Source organism: Garra rufa, chromosome 24 (assembly GCF_049309525.1).
Source record: "Garra rufa chromosome 24, GarRuf1.0, whole genome shotgun sequence".
NCBI classification, from domain to species: domain Eukaryota; kingdom Metazoa; phylum Chordata; class Actinopteri; order Cypriniformes; family Cyprinidae; genus Garra; species Garra rufa.
The window spans coordinates 2162203-2184286 of record NC_133384.1 but is presented as its reverse complement, the minus strand read 5'-3'; the positions used below and the strand labels follow the sequence as shown (position 1 = coordinate 2184286).

At 36.0% G+C, this 22084-nt stretch overlaps 2 protein-coding genes across 2 annotated transcripts in view; one reads left to right on the top strand and one right to left on the bottom strand.

Annotated features, from left to right (window-relative positions):
* The window catches only part of actr3b (actin related protein 3B), a 36966-nt gene extending 29339 nt beyond the window's left edge, over positions 1-7627 (bottom strand). Inside the window, exons 1-4 of the mRNA XM_073830418.1 lie at positions 7515-7627; positions 7368-7419; positions 5248-5303; positions 4757-4881 (exon numbers count right to left, since the gene is read on the bottom strand). Of these exons, the coding sequence (XP_073686519.1) occupies positions 4757-4881; positions 5248-5303; positions 7368-7411 (225 nt within the window). The 5' untranslated portion in view covers positions 7412-7419; positions 7515-7627. The remainder of the gene's footprint in view (positions 1-4756; positions 4882-5247; positions 5304-7367; positions 7420-7514) is intronic.
* Positions 7628-9323: 1696 nt separating this feature from the next.
* On the top strand, positions 9324-13950 carry xrcc2 (X-ray repair complementing defective repair in Chinese hamster cells 2). The gene is made up of 3 exons (XM_073830302.1): positions 9324-9344; positions 9594-9675; positions 13013-13950. Exons 1-3 carry the CDS (start codon positions 9324-9326, stop codon positions 13795-13797), a joined length of 888 nt encoding a protein of 295 aa, XP_073686403.1. The 3' UTR covers positions 13798-13950.
* Positions 13951-22084: the final 8134 nt, after the last annotated feature.

Genomic DNA, 22084 nt, shown 5'->3' with positions numbered 1-22084 from the left:
CGCTCGAGCGCCCCGCTTATTTTCCCATGCCACAACAATGCCCGCCCATGCTCGAGCGCCCCGCCTATTCCCTTTACGCACTGCAATGCCCGCTCTCGCTGCAGCCCCCGCTTATTTTCCCACGCCGCAGCAGTGCCCGCTCACGCTCGAGCGCCCCGCTTATTTCCCCATGCCGCAGCAATGCCCGCTCACGCTCGAGCGCCCCGCCTACGCACTGCAATGCCCGCTCTCGCTGCAGCCCCTGCTTATTTTCCCACGCCGCAGCAATGCCCGCTCTGACTAGAGCGCCCCACTTATTTTCCCATGCAGCAGCAATGCCCGCTCTGACTAGAGCGCCCCGCTTATTCCCCTTTCACACAGCAATGCCCGCTCTGACTAGAGCGCCCCGCTTATTTTCCCATGCAGCAGCAATGCCCGCTCTAACTAGAGCGCCCCGCTTATTCCCCTTTCACGCAGCAATACCCGCTCACGCGGCAGCCCCCGCTCAGTCCCCTTTAGCACAGCAAAGCCCACTCATCCCAGAGCACCTAGCATGTTTCCCCTACGCCGCAGCAGTACCCACCCCCAAGAGAACGCCATTCTTTATTCCCCCACATAAAGTTTTCTTTGCTTTTCTTTCCCTAGCAGGGCCCGCAGCAGCTCCTCCCGCGCTTCCCCGCTGCTAATCGTCCAGCATCCCTCCAGCCCAAGTTAAGCTTTTTTTGGGGGGGCCACCTGGCTGCTGTCCTGCAGTTATCTTGCACTTTGGGGGAGCGCTATTGGGTTCGGGCCAAAGGCCGAGCTCTGACCCCTCTCCCTGGGCAGGGGGAGTGCCCCGGGCTCGGGAATGACTACCGAGCTCGGAGCCCTCTCCAAGACAGCATGCCAAACACGCTTAACTTTTACGCTGTTTATTATATGCAAAAGCGAACTAGTGAAGTGATGTTTCATTAACAAATTTCAGGAGGAGCTCGCGCAGATAATTAACACGGCCAATTCATCATCAGCAATCACTCCCTATCCAATCACTCTCCCTATCCAATTACTACAGTCCCTTTAAATAACCAAGCAGTCCTACCTTCAGTTATCTCTGATTCCAGCATCCCTCCCACCCCCCCTTTTTATTTTTCTTCAACTCCAGCAAAGGGGGGGAGCGCTATTGGGTTCGGGCCAAAGGCCGAGCTCGGACCCCTCTCCCTGGGCAGGGGGAGTGCCCCGGGCTCGGGAATGACTACCGAGCTCGGAGCCCTCTCCCGGACAGCATGCCAAACACGCTTAACTTTTACGCTGTTTATTATATGCAAAAGCGAACTAGTGAAAGTACACATTTGAAGTTAAAAGGGTTACACTTTATTTTAAGGTATCCTTGTTACACTCAGTGTTGGGGTAACGCATTACAAGTAATGTGAGTTACCTAATCAGATTACTTTTTTCAAGTAACTAGTAACGCATTACGTTTTGATTTACAAGAAAATATCTGAGTTAATTTTTCAAATAAGTATATTTGTTTTCCCATTGACTGACTGAAAGCTCTGCAGTTGAGAGAAATCGGGAGTAACTGAAGAAGCGTTGTGTGTGCTGTGTAAACATAATGTTACTGTAGTTCTAGACTAAATGTGAGCATGCATTTATTTTCTCACTCACAAAAAAACAGATTCAGTATTTTTCAAAATAAATAAAAACTGTGAAATGCAAACGTAGTAGTTTAAGGAAGCCCGTTTCCGCCACTGAATAAAAAAAATTAAAAAGGTAACTGCGACTTTTTATCTCACAATTTGCACAATTGCGAGTTTACATCTTGCAATTCTGACTTTTTTTCTCTGAATTTTGTGATATAAACTCAGAACTGCGGGATATAATCACAGTTGTGAGAAATAAAGTCAGAATTGTGAGAAATAAAGTCAGAATTGCAGGATATGATCACAACTGCGAGAAATAAAGAGAAACTTTTTTTCTCAGAATTGTGAGATATACATTTGCAACTGCGAGTTATAAAGTCCAGTTCTGAGGAGAAAAACAGACTATGTTCACAGAATTGTGAGTTTACATCTCACAATTCTGACTTAACACGCAATTGCGAGTTTATATCATGCAGCTGTGACTTTATTTCTCATTATTCTGATCTTTTTTCTTGTAATTGTAAGTTTATATCTCGCAATACTGACTTTATTTCTTAGAACTGCGAGTTTATATCTTGCCATTCTGACTTTATAACTCGCAATTGCGAGTTTGTTTCACAATTCTGAGAAAAATTCAGAATTGTGAGATAAAAAGTCATGATAACCTTTTTTTTATTTTTTATTCAGTGGTGGAAGCGGCCTTCCATAGAATTCCACACAATCCTGCAATAATTAACTATGTTAAATAACACAAACATATGGTATATTGGTATATCCCATTGTATTAACCAATTTTTTGCTGATGACCTTCGATGATCCAATTCAATCATACTAATAAGCAAAAATTACTTAATTATAACATTAAACTAACATTTTACACAAACTTTTTTAACATGTGATTTTTTTTGTTTTTTTTTTTACGCTGAAGAGTGGTGAACCTTCTCCTGCATTCTACTGTACACATGTGAATTTACATTTCCTTCAGCCTGAGGCTAATTCATGTCACTTTTGGGGCTTTTACGTTTGCCAAAAAATAGAACTTTATATATTAAAAACAAACAAGCAAGCACTATACAGATTTAAAGTAATGTAATGCATTACTTTTAGTCCACAGAAGTTTATCTACTCTCCTGCCTGATTTGTTTCTCTGACAAAATGGTGGATTTGGCATTATGATTGGTCAGTTTGCCTGTCAATCAAGCTGTCTGAGAGGGGTCAATTAGTTACTTTTTTAGGGATATTGTAATCTATACTTTTCTTCTAACTACATATACTTACTACTTGGTTAGGGTTAGGATTAGGGTTTGGCTTAAGGTTACTTGCATGTTATTATGTATGATTAATTGTTATTATAATAGTAAATAGATGTAACGTGTAACAAGGACACCTTAAAATGAAGTGTTACCGGTAAAAGTTTTGCTTTAAAATAAATTTCCAATCAAGTTTTAATAATATTTTGTAGAACTTCAATTACGTATACTTTAATTAACTGCATTAATTAGGTCAACCGGAACTGGGAACACCACCCGATGTACCTGTTGCATCATAAGAAGAATGGCATCTATATTAATATTAGTCTGTTTCGTTCTTATTCCAAGGTCTGTCCTCAGATCCCTGGATCCAGTCCGTATCCAGCCCAGAGGGTGGATCAGCACCTAGAGACGACCTCTACAGCCCTGAATGTCAACGGAGATCAACATCAACTAGATGAGCTCTAAAGACAGATCCCCAGTGAAGACCTTGTCACCTAGGCGGCCATTGGCACAAGACCACAGGAAACCGATGAGTCCTCTGCACAATCTGATTTTGCTGCAACATGGAATAACTGCTGCTTCATCTGGCCAGAGGAGAACTGGCCCTCCGACTGAGCCTGGTTTCTCCCAAGTTTTTTTTTTTCTCCATTTCTGTCACCGATGGAGTTTTTGGTTCCTTGCTGCTGTCACCTCTGGCTTGCTTAGTTGGAGACAATTTCCAGGGATATCATATATACTATTTGAACTGAACTGAGCTGGATGATGACATCACTGAATTCAATGATGAACTGCTTCTAACTGAAAGCTGATTGTTTACTGTTGTTCTTTTGCATTATTGACACACTTTTTTTGTATTTATTATTGTAAAGCTGCTTTGACAGAATCTGTATTGTTAGCGCTATATAAATAAAGATGACTTGACTTATGTTGACATTTGAATAACAAACTAAAGTACATGTAAATTAGTTGATTATAATTTGAACTGCAGTGCGTTAGTTGAAGTTTGCTTCACTCATTCTGTTATTTTCCTGTTTATTACTATGAAGCTGCTTTCAAACAATCTGTATAGTATAAAACACTACATAAATAAAGGTAACTTGATTTTTTCACAAAGGTCCGCTAAATTCTACTGCTGGTATGGTATTATTTTTTATTGCTGACAGTGTCAAATTCTCATCAAACATGATTTTTTTTAAAGCTCAGTAAATCGCTCCTCACACTGCAAGCTCAGCAATGGTTTCTTTTGTGCCTATCTTCCATACAGCTCAATATCATGTCAAGCCCTTGATATGGTTGACCGGTGCCCCTTCTCTCTGTTCTTAGTTATTGAACCCAGTAACTCCTTCAAAGTGATCCTTCACCTCTCGAGTCTTCTTGTTCAAGCTGGGGTTTTAAAAGACAGCCTTCTCGAGGCAGTGTCGGAGAAGTTGTACTTTACACCTCCTGATAATTAAACCACTGCTGCCCCCTGACATTTCCAAACACTTTTGTGCGTTTCAAAAATTGTTGGATGAGTGCAGTTTTTTTCTTTTTATACTTGTGTACAGTATTTCCAGTTTAAAAAAGACATTTGGCATAGCATATTAAAGTGATATCCTCTTTTTAAATAATCTATTTACTACTTGCTAGGAAGTTGCTCAGTTTATACTCAAAAATTTTACATAAACTATACTTTTAAAAGTATCTTTTTAGAAGTACACTAGTATTTAGATTGACTTTTGGGTTATCAAGTACTGTATGTACAATAGGTAAGCATTAGTACTTCCTTTTGTATTTGCATACAACAAATATGCTCATAAACCCACTGAGATGTATCAGAAAATGGCTTACTTCCGCATCGAAAAATAAGGTGGATAGAGTGTACAGGTTCAAAACAACAGACTATTTGCTGAAACAAATGATCACCTTGGTTGCATAGTTGGGCTTATCAATGGCTTCATCTCCAATGAAGAAATCGAGGTCATCCACCCCTTTCATAAGACGTCTCTGTGCCTGATCTCCAACACTGGCTGACTCTCTGATTGCAACACCTGCAATGACAACACTACAATCAGTTGATTATTGTAGTGCTGCGAAGTCACAAAGCACATTCATATAAAATATGCTGAGAACACATATGAATATATAACAGTATCCTTTGACAAAAACAATACAATCATTAATTGTTATTAAGGGTGTGTGTTGTTAACAGACTCAGAGCCTACAGTATATTGAGGTTACAGCAGTGGTGAATAGAGTGTTTTATAATAGCTTTAAATAGAGCTTCCCTAAGGCAGAGTTTAATTAAATTCGTGATCCAAATATTATATCCTGGATCCGAGTGCTGGACATGCAGTATTAGTCTTCTCTGATCTGCCCTGATGTGCATTACCAACTAAAACTGGCAGGCAGCTTACAGGATGGCATGATGAACTGGGGCTCTGTGTTTCCTGCATAACCAATCTTGGTGTACCTGAGGAAGAAGAACAGTATATCATCATCATAAGTGAGATGAATGAACCAGAATGACTGTGCTACAGTCTATTTGTTTATAATTTTTCAATCAGTATTTCCACTGAGTTACGCGGCCTGTCCATTTATCAAATAACAGCTGTGGTAGTTTATTATATAGCTATATTGCACCTGATTAATGTCTCAACATGGCAGCCAAGTAAACCAAGTCTAACATAGTTTAGATGAAAACATAAATCACGCCAAAACCATAACAGGAATATTGCTTCCAAGTTCCTATACACTTGCTCAGCCTCTTTACTTTTCATATGCAGATAATAGATGTTTACATTATCAAGACTATCAAGTTTTACTTCTGCATTAGTGTTACAAAACTGAATTCTTCTGACATCTTAGAACAGATATAAAAGTATGCATGTATGGCATTCACATACAACCCACATCCCAATTAATATGATACTAATCCATATTTGTGAATTTATGCACCTGACCCTAACCGTAATAGATTACAGCCTTAGCATTTTTAATAAAGTTCATGAAAAGCAGGCACTAATAATTTGGTGTATGTTTTACCTCCAATACATGCTTTACTCAGTGGGCTTCTTTTGATCGGATTGGACCGGAGAATAACGCATTGGGTGGGTAGACAAAATTTGGGCTGCTTTAAAAAAATAAAAGCCGCCCAATCAGCTGCTTTTTTCTTTGCTTTTATCATTAGTGATTGTTATTTTAATACCTTCGAGCTCAAAGTATCACAGTAATATAATGTGTAGTGCAGTCATCAACTCATTTTTGCTTAACGCAACGCTTACGGGTTTAGTTTAACAGAGACATGTCAATCAATTTACGTCTTTTACGTTAGTGAGATGTGATGACTTGTGAGTGACGAGGTTTTGGCGCTATAACGGGCAAGATTTTGAATATGCAGCTTATTCATTTATTCATTTGAAGTAATTGCGATGGCAAAGTGGCCTAAATATAAGTTACACGATAAAAAGTCTAAGTGGATTACATGTGGTGAGAGATGAATAGAAGACTTCTAAATATAATTGTAACTGAAATAAGAAAACGTGGGTGTGTGCATGAACGTAAATGCCAGCTACATTGTTTCTCATCACTTTATTGTGCACTTTTTGCACAGAAATTAGCATATTTTTACTGTGGACATTGTAAATGATGCATGTGTTTTTCCAAGGGTTAAAGTCATCGGTTAATATTTTCGGCATATTTTCGGACTGTTTTGATCCATATTCCTGTGAAATTGATTTATCTTTATTTAATTTTGTCATTATTCTTTTTTTAAAGAGATAAAAATGGTCCTTATTAACCTTGACATGGCAATAAAATTCTCATTATTTTGGCAGTTAAAATTTGGGCTGGTTTTTGTTGAAGTGGGCGGGTTTTGGTGAGCTTTTGGCCTGGAAATCGTCAACCCGATCTGGCAAAACTGGCTTCACTGCAAACATGACATGACATATGTGACCCTGGACAACAAAACCAGTCTTCAGTAGCGCAGGTATATGTGTAGCAATAGCCAAAAATACATTGTTTGGGTCAAAATTATCAATTTTTATTTTATGCCAAAAATCATCAGGATATTAAGCAAAGATTATGTTCCATGAAGATATTTTTAAACTTTCCTACCATAAATATATCAAAACTTAATTTTGGATTAGTAATATGCTTCGCTAATAACAGTTTTTAAAATAGCTCAATACACAAGTAACACTGTCCTGTCCTAACAAACTATACATCAATGGAAAGCTTATTCATTCAGCTTTTAGATGATGTATACATCTCAATTTCGACCTTTATGACTGGTTTTGTGGTCCAGGGTCACATATCTGTCATCTGTCATACACATTATAATAATAAAAAAGCCAAATAATGATGATACTGAGGCAAGTATTTAGTCAAATTAAGTTAGCAACAGCAAATACATACGAAATGTGGCTTAATGATTCGTTATCAACTTGACAACAAAGCTTTAATATTAAGTCTGTCCAGCAGAAATTAAACTGTATGAGTATGAACCTTGTCGGTGTGTGACAGTAAACAAACTCACCCTGTCCCGCAGTCAATCACGCATGAAGGGGGCCGCACTGCCATCACCAGCACTAGATATAAAAACATAAACACATCCGCATGTCACAACAATAACGACGTCATCTACATAGAAGCCATGTGTCGCTTACAGGGTTGTCAGATGTACCTTTATTGCGGTGAGAAATATCCTTTGATTATGGCTTGCACCGTTATTTTGCGCGACTACTTCCCGAGTCAAAGGGAAGGCAAAAAATAGAAACATGCTGGATCCACTCGCGCTGCCTCATCATGGTCCACAGGGCTGACAGTGAAATTATAAATCCTACTATGGTAAAGGCGAAAACGCTAGTTTATTAATATTCATAAGCCAAGTTTTCGCCACATTAAGGTAGCAGAGAGACGTCATGACGTACTTAATAATCATGAGCCAAGCCTCCGCTACCACAAATATGAAACGTTTGCTACTGGAAGGTTAATAAGGAACGGCAACATGGCGTGATTAATATTCATGAGCTAAACAGTCGCCATAGTAGGCTCCGTAGTTTCAAGAGCTGGCAAAGTGCCTGTAAACAGACCGCAGAGCGCGTGGCGCATTTATCTTTGTTTATTTCTTAACCTCTTACGATTCAGCTTTAATGGCAGACCTAGATCTATAAATTGCTGTGTGTTAATTTGGTCCAAGATTATGGTGAATCGATTTGGAAATAGATCACATTACTAACTTATTGTTTGGAGTAGCTTATGAAATAAATACAGTAAAAAACAAAAAAAAAACAAAAAAAAATATACATACAAAAAATACATACACACACACACACACACACACACACACACACACACACACACACACACACACACACACACACACACACACACACATATATAGGTATATTAATGAAATATGTTATCAGTGAACTTTAGGAAATTTAGGAATTGGAACTCTATTGATATTATTATTATTATTAAGATTACTGTCAGTTATTTATTTATTTTGTTATTTTCTTGTCACTGCTTTTATTGTGTATTTTATTGATTTGCCAATATTTTATGTCAAATAAACAAATAAGCAAGCAAGTTGAAATCAAACTATACCAAAGTCCTTTATGCCATTTATAGGGTAAACTCTAGATGGCAGTCGGTACTAATTTTACATTAACCTATAGAATTTATTTAAAATGAGTTGTAAACATTTGTAGTCCCACTGTAGTCTATTAAAGTGATGCTGTATAAAATCTTTTTTGACGAATTAATGATAGTTATTCACAAGTTTTTGGTATTATTTAATGATATTATGCACAATTATGTTTATTAGTAAATATTTATGTCTCACTTTTAAAACGTTTTACATTAATGCCCACTGTGCTCTTTAGACTATGTGGGAAATTAAAGTTTTTTTGTTTGTTTGTTTGTTTGTTTGTTTTTAATAAAAGACAATATCAACACGCAGTGCCATTTACTTAAATGAAATGTCAAGTAATTAAATAATTAATATTTTAAAAATAATTTTATATAAAAAATTTTATAAACAGTATATTTTATTATACAACTATTTTGCCTGATGTTACAGAGGACACGTTTGATCTGTTTAACACTAATCACTTCAAACAGAATAGAATATTATTTAGTATTTCAAATGTTGTAATCTCAGAAACAACCTGGTGTAATTAGTCAAGTAACTGCATATTCTACTATAATTTATTTTATGTGAATAAGTGTCTGATATAATTAACATCCAGAAGAAAATTGAAAAGTTGAAAAGTTCCTTACCCCAAACAACTTTAAATAAATGATCTCATATTATATAAAATACTCTAAATATGAAATAAAATGTCAAATTTAAATACATGTGTTGTTGTGATTTCAATGTGAGCGTTGTGGGACTTTTGTTTTGAAGTGTAGTCGAACGCTTATTTACCAGGAAATGGATTTCCAAAATATTTGCGCGAAAATCAACGAAATGACAGCAAGAGTTAGGATGGCTGAGAATGGTGCACAGGTATATCTGACAAATCAGTTCAAAAGAAAGCTTTAAGTAAACTTCATATGTTTAAACGTACGCTTGCATTATGATCCGCTAAAAGGCATGGACTGTTCCTGTAGATTTACTCTAAAATAGGTTCATTCAAATAATCATTGCAGTTTTGAACTAAATCTTAGCTGATATGGAAACACATTTTTCATGCATTATGCCACTTAGTATACCTTACCTTGCTTGCAGTAAACATCAGTGTTTGTGCTTTTGTAGTTGGTAAGCAGACTTGAAGGAAGACAGACATTGAGGGATATTGAGCCGAATATATTTCCTGTCGACGGTGGTCCAGGTCAAGGTACTAAAATCAAACTTGACTCTGCATGAGATTAAATTTCAGTAGTGCATTAACATCAAGATCTTTCAATTGGTCAATTCATAATTGGTCCCTTTTAGTGTTTAAGTTTTAATTTAATTATCTATATCACACAGAATTCTAAAATGAAATCAATTTCATTATTCCAACTCTAGTTAAATAGGGGGGAAATAAAATATATTATTGTACGGAAGCAACTATAAGTAAACAATTCATAAGCTTTGTATGTAGTGTCCCAAATATTTAAAATAATGTATTTAATTTGTTTTAACATTCATTTGGAGATGTGAAAACATATTTATAATTACAAATTTTAATGTTATCGTACTTAATAAAATATTATAAATATTAAAATTGAAACTTTGGATTCATTAGAACTTTCTGGAAAGTGATCATGTTCTATAAAATCATAGCAAATTTATTTTCAAAATTAATTTATTTTTAAATGTGAGGCATCAAAACAAATTTTGATAGGTGGCAGTTAAAAACATTGATATAATTTATATGATATGCCTTATGTGTATGATAACATCTAATTTGTATGTGTACTAAATGAATAAATGTAAATGTTATGGTTAAGCCTAATACATACTGGAAAAAAAGACTACAATTACAAAAGTTGTTAATTTCATTAAGTTTACTTTCTTGATTATTTTTTTATTTCCCATCTCATTTACTATAAATAAGCCATTTATAAGATGTAAAGTAGGAACACTGTGACTGATTATTTGTGTTTAGCATTATAACTTAAATCTGTACAAATCTGTTTATCTAGCCAAGGGGAAGTGTTTCAGAAACTTTTTTTTTTTTTTTGAAAACAAAATATTTCTGCAATGCCATTTGGTATCACTACTGACAAACAAATGACACACTTTAGCATTAAATTCAAGCATAAATCACAATTCCTCATCCAGTTTGCTATGTCAACTCAAATTAGCAGGTAGACCAACCCAGAAATTAGCTTTTAATTTTTCCATTGGCTTTTGGATTATTACAAAAAAAAAAAAGCTCTGTGGTGAACAAAAATGTATGATCTTTACACATTTTGTGTAACCAGGTCTTCACAAATTAACACAAATTGTATGAATTTTAAAGCCAAAATCTGTCTGCAGAAATACAGTGGTGGCCAAAATTATTAGAACAATAGTATTTTCACCAGCTAAAAATGGTTTTAAGTCAGTTATTTCTATCTTGCACTGTAGTGTGTCACTAGGAAATATCAGTTTACATTTTCAAACATTCATTTTGCCATTAATTGTAGTAATCCAGTGAGGTTTTTGTTTGCACAACCTACCTGCAAAGCTAAATGAAAAACTATGCACAAGTGCACCTAGGTTAAAAGTTGCTTTAAAGCTGAAAAAGGATGATCACACCAAATGTTGGTTTAATTTAGTTAATAGAAGTTAATTGATAAAGAAAATCTATTTATGACATTATTTTGACAGCATACTCATTTTACAGCATTTTTGCACAAGTGCCTAAAACTTTTAACAGTACTGTAGCTATTAAGGTAGGTTTCTTAAAGCATCTTGGAGATGTTGCCACTGTTCTTCTGGATTCTGTCTCAGTTTGTTCTTTTTCTTCATGTCATTCTAGACAGAGTGGATGATGATCTCTGTGTGGAGCACTGGCTGTTGTCAGACTCCTTGGGCAAATTAAAATCTCACTGGATTCTTACAGATAATGGCAAAATGAATGTTTGGAAATGTAAAGTGATATTTCCTACCAACACACTACAGCAAAAAAATAAATAAATAAATAAATAAATAACTGGCTTAAAACCATTTTTTTAGATAGTAAAAAGACTAGGGTAATTTTGGCCACCACTGTAAAAAAGTTAGGCTAGAAAAGTACACCTCGGTTTTATTTTTTCAGTATCACCATCACTAAGTTTCAGACAATTCTTTCAGTCTTTATTTAAAATTTAAGAGTTTTTTTCCTGAAAGTTTAAGTTAGAATAGTTTGCATTAGCGCAGTTATAAACGCAATTAAGCTGTGAAAGTGGACTAGTTAGTAGATTGGTTTTCTTGTTTGTCATGATAAATAATAATAATAATAATACATTTTATTTAAAGGTACTCAAGGACACCTTACAATCAAAAATAAAACAACTACATTAGTTAAAAAACAAAAAACAAACAAAAACAATACAGACAAGATAAAATCACATAAAAGCCTGCCTAAACAAACATGTTTTTAGACTAAATTTAAAAACTGGAAGACTTGGACTATTACGAACCTCAGCAGTAAGTACATTCCATAAAAAAGGTGATGACATTTAAAGGAACACTCCACTTTTTTGGGAAATAGGCTCATTCTCCAACTCCCCCCGAGTTAATGAGTTGAGTTTTACCATTTTGAAATCCATTCAGCCGTTCTCCTGTTCTGGCGATATCACTTTTAGCATAGCTTAGCATAGATCATTGAATCCTATTAGACCAATAGCATCACGTTCAAAAATGACCAACGAGTTTCGATATTTGTCCTATTTAAAACTTGACTCTTCTGTAGTTATGTCGTGTACTAAGACCGGTGGAAATGCAAAGCTTAAATTTTCTAGGCTGATAAGATTAGGAACTACACTCCCATTCCGGCGTAATAGTCAAGGAAGTTTGCTGCTGTAATATGGCCGAAGCAGGAGCAGTAAAACCACGCAGCACATGTGCAAATGCTAAACTAGCAGGGAACTCATTTCTGATCATACTCCGCCTGCTTCGGCCATATTACGGAAGCAAACTTCCTTGACTATTACGCCGGAATGGAAGTGTAGTTCCTAATCTTATCAGCCTAGAAACTCGCAGCTTTGCATTTCCACCGGTCTTAGTACACGATATAACTACAGAAGAGTCAAGTTTTAAATACAACAAATATGGAAACTCGTTGGTCATTTTTGAACGCAATGCTATTGGTCTAATTGGATTCAATGATCTATGCTAAGCTATGCTAAAAGTGATATCGCCAGAACAGGAGAACGGCTGAATGGATTTCAAAACGGTAAAAATCAACTTATTAACTCGGGGGGAGTTGGAGAATGAGCCTATTTCCAAAAAAAGTGGAGTGTTCCTTTAATGTTCCAGACAACCTTTGTAGTCCCATTTAGCCGCTTGTTAGCATCCACTTGTTTCAAAACAAGTAAAAGCTTTAAAAAAAAAATCACAAGGTGGTATTACTGATGTATTTTATGTTCTTGAACAAGATGTGAAATAAATAAAAATATCATGAGCTTGTATTACCACAGACCTTATTTCAGACATTTAACAAAAAACTCATTCATAATTTACTCTATTAAAGTCTAAAACTCAGTCCTGCTTCTACACAGGTGATGTTGTGGAGTTTCATGGTTTGGAAGGCACAGGTAAGACAGAAACCTTGTACCACCTCATCACCCGCTGCATCATGCCAATCCAGAGTGGAGGTCTGGAGGTGGCAGTGGTGTTTATTGACACAAACTACCACTTTGACATGCTGCGATTGGTAACCATTCTGGAGGGACGTTTAGCTGACTCTAAGGAGGGTGACTGCTCTGAAAATGAACCCGAGGAGAGGGTACGTTCATGTCTTCGCAGGCTGTCTGTAGTGCACTGCAACAGCTCAGTACAGCTCCTCCTAACCCTACACTACCTGGAAAACACTTTCTCCAGCCAGCCCTCCCTTGGCCTGCTGGTCATCGACAGCATCTCTTCCTTCTACTGGGTGGACAGATTCAATGGCGGCGAAAGCACTGCTTGTCAGGAGGCTAACCTAAGAAAGTGCACCGAGTTGCTGGACAGACTCCGCAGAAACTATGGCATTGTGATTTTCGCCACCACTCATGCCATAATGAGGAACTATGCATCTGATCCAGGAGTGTCAGAAGTGCCCGGCTTATCATCATCATCTCGCAGGTGGAGGTCAGCTGATAGTGCTACAGACTTTGACAAGCCTTACCTGTGCAAAGCATGGCAGAGAATAGTAACTCACAGGATGCTGTTCACTAAAAACCATGCGTCAAAAGACCACAAGCAGGTTTTCTCCACAGCATGTACCAGCATAATGACCAAAGGTGTCAAAAGATGCTCATTTAATGTCATGGAGGATGGTATTAAATTTGTGTGTGACAAGTGAGTATGTATTGAAATTCTCAGCACTGGACGTAGTAGCTTTTGGGTTGTCACACAATTAGGAGGGCTACTTGGCGGACAAGAAGTTCCTAAAATTTCCAATTATTGTCTGTGAGTGTTATAAATGATCAATGCGATACTTTTTCTGTTTTCTTTACTAAAGAAATAATTGCTATGGACCGCTAATACAGAAAACTGTTGATTTATGGTGTAGTTGTTAGATTAATGGCTAATGAAGACCTTAACTGTTTCACTTCTCCACTTTCGCAGTCACTTTTATTTATATAGTGCTTTATGCATTAGAGATTTTCAAAGTAGCTTCACAATAATAAACAGGAAAATAACCGAATTAGTGATACAAACTTCATATATGAGAAAAAATTACAGTTGAGGTCAAAAGTTTACACACACCTTGCAGAATCTGCAGAATGTTAATTATTTTACCAAAATAAGAGGGATCACATTGTGTTATTTTAAGTACTGAATAAGATACAGTATTTCACAAACGATTTCATATAATCCACAAGAGGAAAAAAAAAGAGTTGAATTTATAAAAATGACCCTGTTCAAAAATTGACATATTTTGTTATTTAGGTAACAACACAGTATTAAGAACCAAGCATATTTTTTTTAAATAATAGTTCATGAGTCCTTTGTTTGTCTTGAACCGTTAAACTGCCTGCTGTTTTTCTGAAAAGTCCTTCAGGTCCCACAAATTTAGGTTTTTCAGCATTTTTGTGTATTTGAACCCTGTCCAACAATGACTGATTTTGAGATCCATCTTTTTACACTGAGGACAACAGAGAGACTCATGAAACTATTAAAGAAGGTTTAAACGCTCACTGATGCTTCAGAAGGAAACACAATGCATTAAGAGCTGGAGGGTGAACCCTTTTTGAATTTGAAGATCAGGCTAAATGCAAATCTTTTCATCTTCTGGGAAATGTGTAAGTATCTTCTGCAGCTTCTGAAGGATGTAACCTATTGTGCGTTATTTAAGAACCACACAAAGCAGGTCACCATTAACCAAGGTTTATTAAAAGGAAGAAGCAACAAAACCAATTAGAAGGACGATTCCTCCCGCATATACACTTGAGTGCAGGGCAAGGGAAATTCCCCAATACCCGAGCCTTAAAGGGACAGCCACCCAGACCGTTACAAGGGCAGTACTAAATAAAAAAAAAAAAAAAAAAGGAAGTACACCTTCATTCTGTTTAAAAGTTTTCACCCCCGGCTCTTAATGCATCGTTTTTCATGAACAACAACAAAAAAAAAACAGCTGTGGATCCTTCAGGTAACAACACAGTATTAATAATCAAGCATATGTAAACTTTTGAACGGGGGCATTTTTCTAAATGTTATAAACTCATTTTCTTTTGTGGACTATATGTAAATGTCTTTTATGTGAAATCTTTTTCAGGTCGGTACTACATAAAAAATAACATGCATTTTGTATGATCCCTCTTATTTTAGTAAAATAATTAACGTTTTGCAGATTCTGCAAGGCGTATGTAAACTTTTGACCTCAACTGTAAATTCAGCTCTAAACAGCTGACAAGTGTCATTCATTCACTTCAGTTCATTAACAGTAAAGTTCATCAATTGTGAAGCAACTTCAATTCGGGTATAAGCAGCTCAAGATAATAGTTCTGTCAGTTCAATAACAGTATCGATGTTGCAAAATGTGCCAACATTTAATTTAGCTGTAAAGCAGCTCTACGAAAGACAAGGGTCATATGTCACAAGTGTCATTATATGTTCTCATCATCTGATAGCGTTAGTGCCATCAAACCTGCGGCGAGCCTAATGGCTGGTGTACAAGTTTGTTTACTAGAGAAACAAAGTGTGAGACACAAAAGACCATAGTGCACACAACACAAGTAAAGGAAATACGAAAAAAAAAATGCAAAATGAAACGGTAAAAACACACATGCATGAAAACTTCCTTTCTCCTGCGTCTCTGTGAGTGCACACTCTTTTAAATATTCAGTGACTTAGTAAAGATCACAACAATCAAGTTTATTAACCTGAAAATATCTGAATATAGCAATAGTTTAATAACGTTTATTTATGATAAACATCATTATTAGTTTGTTCCTATTATTGTTGAACAGTGAGGTACACTGTAAGAAAATCAGGCAGGACATTATGTGTTAAGTTTACAGATATTTCCTGTAAAACTAAAATACAAAATACAATGCATAATTTAAAGTACAGATAAAACCTGTGAAAAATGAATATAGAAAATTATTAACACAGTACATTGTGCCCTATTCTTAAGGACTTTTCTTAAACTATAGCATACTAACTAACTACCAGTACACTGCTTAAAATTATAATTGTTTGGAATGTGTAGTTGTATAATTTATAAGAAAATACATAAAAAAGTAATTGTTCAAAAATGTGCAACTGTTCAGTAATTCAGTGTAGTATTTATATATGAAAATATCTCATAAACGTGTCATGTTTATATTACTTTTACAAATAATATAAATTAAATTCATATTATTTGTGTGAACAAATCTAAATGAACATATTTATAATCATATATTGTGTATTCTAAGCAATGACGTGGTTTTGCGTAATGGTTATGTAATGATGGCATTGTCCAATGACGTTGCAACGTCATTTAGCAACTTTTAGCAACAAATCAATCTGTTTTTATCAACTTTCCATAAAAATTAGTTGTCAACAGTGGATCCAGTGCTGTTACATGACATGAAGAAACAGTACAAACTGAGACAGACTAAATCTAGAAGAACTGGCAACGTCTCCAAGATGCTTCAAGAAGCATGCTGCATCTGTAAAACTTAGTCTTGCACGAGATGCCAATAGGCCTAGTCTTGTGTGGTTCTGGGCTCTTTCTCCCATACCTCACTTGGGCCGGAGTACTCTGCTAGCGGCTGCGTTGCTGTTTTTGAGACGCCATAACGAGCCAGCAGGATACCAAGATGAAAGCCAAGTCAACAACAAGCACGCACGCACGCATGGCTTTTAAAGGGGCAGACTTAACAGCAGAGACCAATTAGGACAAAATGAGTATGCCAAGTTTGCTTTTTTATTTACAATATATTAAAGGATAACTATTGCCAAAATGCAACCTGGGGTCCGTTCTTCGTACGTCGCTAACTCAGTTAGCTGGATTTGATTGTTGTGGATTTGTCCTGATCTTGGATTGTGTCGTTCTTCGATGTGCATCTCGGTCTTGGTGTCTGCTCTGGAGCAGGTTTATTTCATGTAAACAGGATTTAGGCTGCGCTCCAGGCGGGTTATGATTGGTTGAAATGGCGAGGTCACATATATATACATATATATACATACATATATATATATACACTACCCTTCAAAAGTTTGGGGTCAGTACATTTTTATTGTTTTTTTTTTTTTTTTTAAGAAATTAATACTTTTATTCACCAAGGATGTATTAAGTTAATAATAAATAATTTACATTGTTATAAAAATATATATATATTTTGAATAAACTGTACTTTTTAAACTTGTTATTCATGAAAGAATCCTGGGGAAAAAAATCACAGGTTCCAAAAAATATTTGGCAGCACAACTGTTGATATTATTCTATAAATCAGCATATTAGAATGATTTCTGAAGGATCATGTGACACTTAAGACTGGAGTAACAGCTCAGTGATTCTTGGGAATTTGTATTAAAAAATGTGTTTAATTACACCATCTGAATGTATATTATTATAGACCAAGGTCTTAGCTTTTCAGCAATGTACTGGTGTCACCTCCCCATTTTGTATTTTTTTCATAAAATAGGCGTTTTACTTTTTAGCGTTTTACAACGTTTACTTTTTGCTTAAATCAAACAAAAAATGTTTTTTATTTAACAAATGTATTTTTGTATTAAAAGAGACTATCACTTTAATAACTCAGCAGCACTGACAAAATATATTGTAGGCCCCTATGCATATTTATTTAAAAAAATTAAAACTCCCTCTGACGGTGGTGACACTAATCTGACGGTGGTGACAGTGGCCTCATTACAACATAAAATTCCAAAATGTATACCACTCAAGTCAACGGCTTCTTGTTTAACCCCTTAGTGTTCCAACGTTCCACCGGCGGAACGTTTTGCATTAAGTTAAGTTTGACAGGAACTCTAAGGGGTTAACAACTTTATTTAACTATTTGGTCCAACAAATAACAATCCTGAGCACTGTGATAAAATATTTTTCAAATATTTCAACACCGTCAGACAGAAAACCTGACGGTGGTGACATCTGACGGTGGTGACAAAAACCTACTATTTCCCATGATATGCATTAGTTGTTCACAATAGCCATCTTGTTTCCACTCTGTTGCTAGCTACTTCAGACTTGTTTTTAAAAAGTATACATTTATGTCATAATCAAATCTAATATTATTTATACAAAAGAGACGGTGTTGACATGTTATGGTTGCCACAGTAGCAGTGTCCAAAAATATGAACAAGTTTAAGAGAAAATAGCAAATTTACAGGAGCTTGGCTGATCTTGAAGCATGCAGTAGAGCTGAAGATTTGATAATGTGGTCCTCAGGAATGCAGTTGACCTTCTAGTTGCCTGATTTTATTGCTTTTCATAAATATCTGACGGTGGTGACGCATATGTGGGACACATTTTGTGCAACCAAAAATAATTGTAAATATTATTCAAAACACAGTGTTTGTGATTTTTGATACATATTACAATGTACTCTTTCATATAGTAAAAATATTATTCAATTAAATGATTACTTTTTGCTTTTTTAATCAAGCTGAAATGATTATCTCCTATCTGAAGACAAGTGATTTTGTAGGCAATGGGCCAGATTTGATAATTAAATTAATACAAAATTAAAAGAAAACTATAAAAGAACCTTACATATGTGCAACTGACCCTCTGATTATAATCTTGATTCTTTTGATTTATGAAAATGTTCTTCATTTCCAACAGAATGAGCACTTTTCTTGTTGGGACATGTTTTTGCCAAATTTTCAAGAATCAGTGAGCTGATAAAAATTCAGCTTTTCATCACAGGAATAAATTCTATTTTAAAGTATGTTAAAATAAAAAAACAAACATTATTTTATATTGTAAAAACATTTTTTTTCTGTATTTTTAATCAAATAAATGCAGCCTTGATGAGCATAAGAGACTTCTTTAAAGACTATTACAAGTCTTACTGACCCCAAACTTTTGAACGGTAGTGTATAAAAAAATAAAAATATAAATAAAATAACATATCAAGGAAAAAACATGTAACATGGGCAGCATTAACGCATTTAATTTGTTCACTACTTTTTGCCAGCCCTCTCTCCTTGCTTTTTGCATCCTTTGCAGTGTTCCCTTGCATTTTAATTAAACTCTGAAACTCCTGAAATCCCTTAATCAAGAGTTCTTGCTCTGCTGCAGAAAAATACTGTGCGCGCTCCTTCTACATGTTCGCCGACCAATCAAAGAGTTGCCGATCAATGTTTCTACTATCGATACGTACCCCCTTTTAAGCCACCCAGTGATCTCAAATGACTTCATCCAGCTATACTAATCATCAACAACAGGTGCGTTCGGAGAACCAGAATAGCGAGCTCATAGTTAGCGCGATGATTTGATCTTGGATGTGTCATTTGATCTTGGATGTATAAGCGAGGTACGAAGAACGGACCCCTGGGCTGTTTTTTTTTTTTTTTTTTTTTTTTTTTGTAAATAAGACAAACTTATATCTAAAAGCATAATTACGACAAACGAGCCATTTTTGAGATTGACCATGATTTCGTTTTGTGGTCAATGGCCAGTGAATGTGAGTACTAGGGGCATAAATTTGAGCGCATCAAAATCGATATTTTTACAACACTAAGAAGGCTCGACACGCCATGAAACTTTGCTCGAAGTATCGCCTGGGTCTCTACACATGAACTCGAGCATTGAGAACATTGTTTGTGTACACAGAGTTTACTAAAAAAGAAAGGTTTTGAACAACTCACTTACTCTGTTTGGGTTTCCGCTCGCAGCCGTCTTGCCAGTCAAGAAGTGTCGATCTCCGAATGCGAATGAATAGACTCCATAGGACGAAATATTAGGCTTATATGAGGCTCTTTTTACAACTAGAAGGTTAATATTGTTTTTCATTTGCGACAAAACAACGAATTAGCTGTGCATTTATATGGAAATATGCTTTAGGAGCTATCCATCTTTACTCTCCTCGCATTCGGAGATCGACACCTCTTGACTGGCAAGACGGCCACGAGCGGAAACTGAAACAGTGAAAGTGAGTTGTTCAAAAACTTTCTTTTTAGTAAACTCTGTGTACACAAACAATGTTCTCAATGCTCGAGTTCATGTGTAGAGACCCATGCGATACTTCGAGCAAAGTTTCATGGTGTGTCGAGCCTTCTTAGTGTTGTAAAAATATCGATTTTGAAGTGCTCAAAGTTATGCCCCTAGTACTCCCATTCACCGGCCATTGACGACAAAACGAAATCACGGTCAATCTCAAAAACGGCTCTTTTGTCGTAATTATGCTTTTAGATATAAGTTTGTCTCGTTTACAGTAAAAAAAAAAAAAAAAAACAGCCCAGGTTGCATTTTGGCAATAGTTATCCTTTAAGCCATACAAGTTTTAATACCTTGTTCCTTTAAAAAAATATGTCCTTGTTGTTACATTAATCTTCAAATTTACTGTTTTACAAGAAAGGCAGAGAAATACTAAAGAAGCCCAATTACAGTTATTAAGTACAGTCTAATAAATGTTTTAAGCACTTCATGTGCTTAACAATTTATCAGACCACCTGCAAAGAGGAAACGCAAATAATTTAGGAATCTTGTCAAAAACTTGTTTAAAACTATACATTTTATTGTCATTTGATAGGCAAATAACACACTAAATAGTCTTTATTCACACATAACAAAAAAAAAAAAAAAAAATATGGCCTCATTTGGCTTTGATAATAGCTTGCATTCTTGCTGGCATTGTTTCTATGTACTTTTTTACTTTTGTACTGTCTCTATTGTTGTTGACTGTAATTTAGGGTGACCATACGTCCTCTTTTACCCGGACATGTCCTCCTTTTTGGCTATAAAATTATGTCCGGGGGGGTTTTGTAAAATATCATAAAATGTCCGGTTTTTTTTTTTATCTCATTTCACTGACCGTCATTAATTCAACACTTTAAATGCAGCCACTGCCCACCGGCATTATTCTGAGGTACCTGTCTGATGACGTGAAAGACCCAATTTTCAAAACAAAACAAACGAGGAGCTGCGCTGCAAGAGCTGTGTGTCACTAACATGCCGAAACGCAAATGTAGTTTCACAGACAAATTGCAAAAAAAAAAATACCCGGTGTTCAGTCGTGGTCGTGGTAAATGAGAAGCATTGTGCACCATATATATATATATATATATATATATATATATATATATATATATATATATATATATATATATACAGGTCATTTTCAAAAAATTAGCATATTGTGATAAAGTTCATTATTTTCTGTAATGTACTGATAAACATTAGACTTTCATATATTTTAGATTCATTACTACACAACTGAAGTAGTTCAAGCCTTTTATTGTTTTAATATTGGTGATTTTGGCATACAGCTCATGAAAACCCAAAATTCTTATCTAAAAAAAATTAGCATATTTCATCCGACCAATAAAAGAAAAGTGTTTTTAATACAAAAAAGTCAACCTTCAAATAATTATGTTCAGTTATGCACTCAATACTTGGTCAGGAATCCTTTTGCAGAAATGACTGCTTCAATGCGGCGTGGCATGGAGGCAATCAGCCTGTGGCACTGCTGAGGTGTTATGGAGGCCCAGGATGCTTTGATAGCGGCCTTAAGCTCATCCAGAGTGTTGGGTCTTGCGTCTCTCAACTTTCTCTTCACAATATCCCACAGATTCTCTATGGGGTTCAGGTCAGGAGAGTTGGCAGGCCAATTGAGCACAGTAATACCATGGTCAGTAAACCATTTACCAGTGGTTTTGGCACTGTGAGCAGGTGCCAGGTCGTGCTGAAAAATTAAATCTTCATCTCCATAAAGCTTTTCAGCAGATGGAAGCACGAAGTGCTCCAAAATCTCCTGATAGCTAGCTGCATTGACCCTGCCCTTGATAAAACACAGTGGACCAAAGTACTTTTTTCGGATGAAAGCAAATTTTGCATGTCATTCGGAAATCAAGGTGCCAGAGTCTGGAGGAAGACTGGGGAGAGGGAAATGCCAAAATGCCTGAAGTCCAGTGTCAAGTACCCACAGTCAGTGATGGTCTGGGGTGCCATGTCAGCTGCTGGTGTTGGTCCACTG

Bases quoted from the DNA above. Each gene is read 5' to 3' on its own strand.
- xrcc2 (XM_073830302.1), top strand. From the start codon at position 9,324: ATGGCTGAGAATGGTGCACAG. The intron at 9,345-9,593 runs GTATATCTGACA...GTGCTTTTGTAG, and splicing joins TGGCTGAGAATGGTGCACAG to TTGGTAAGCAGACTTGAAGG. The intron at 9,676-13,012 runs GTACTAAAATCA...GCTTCTACACAG, and splicing joins CGACGGTGGTCCAGGTCAAG to GTGATGTTGTGGAGTTTCAT.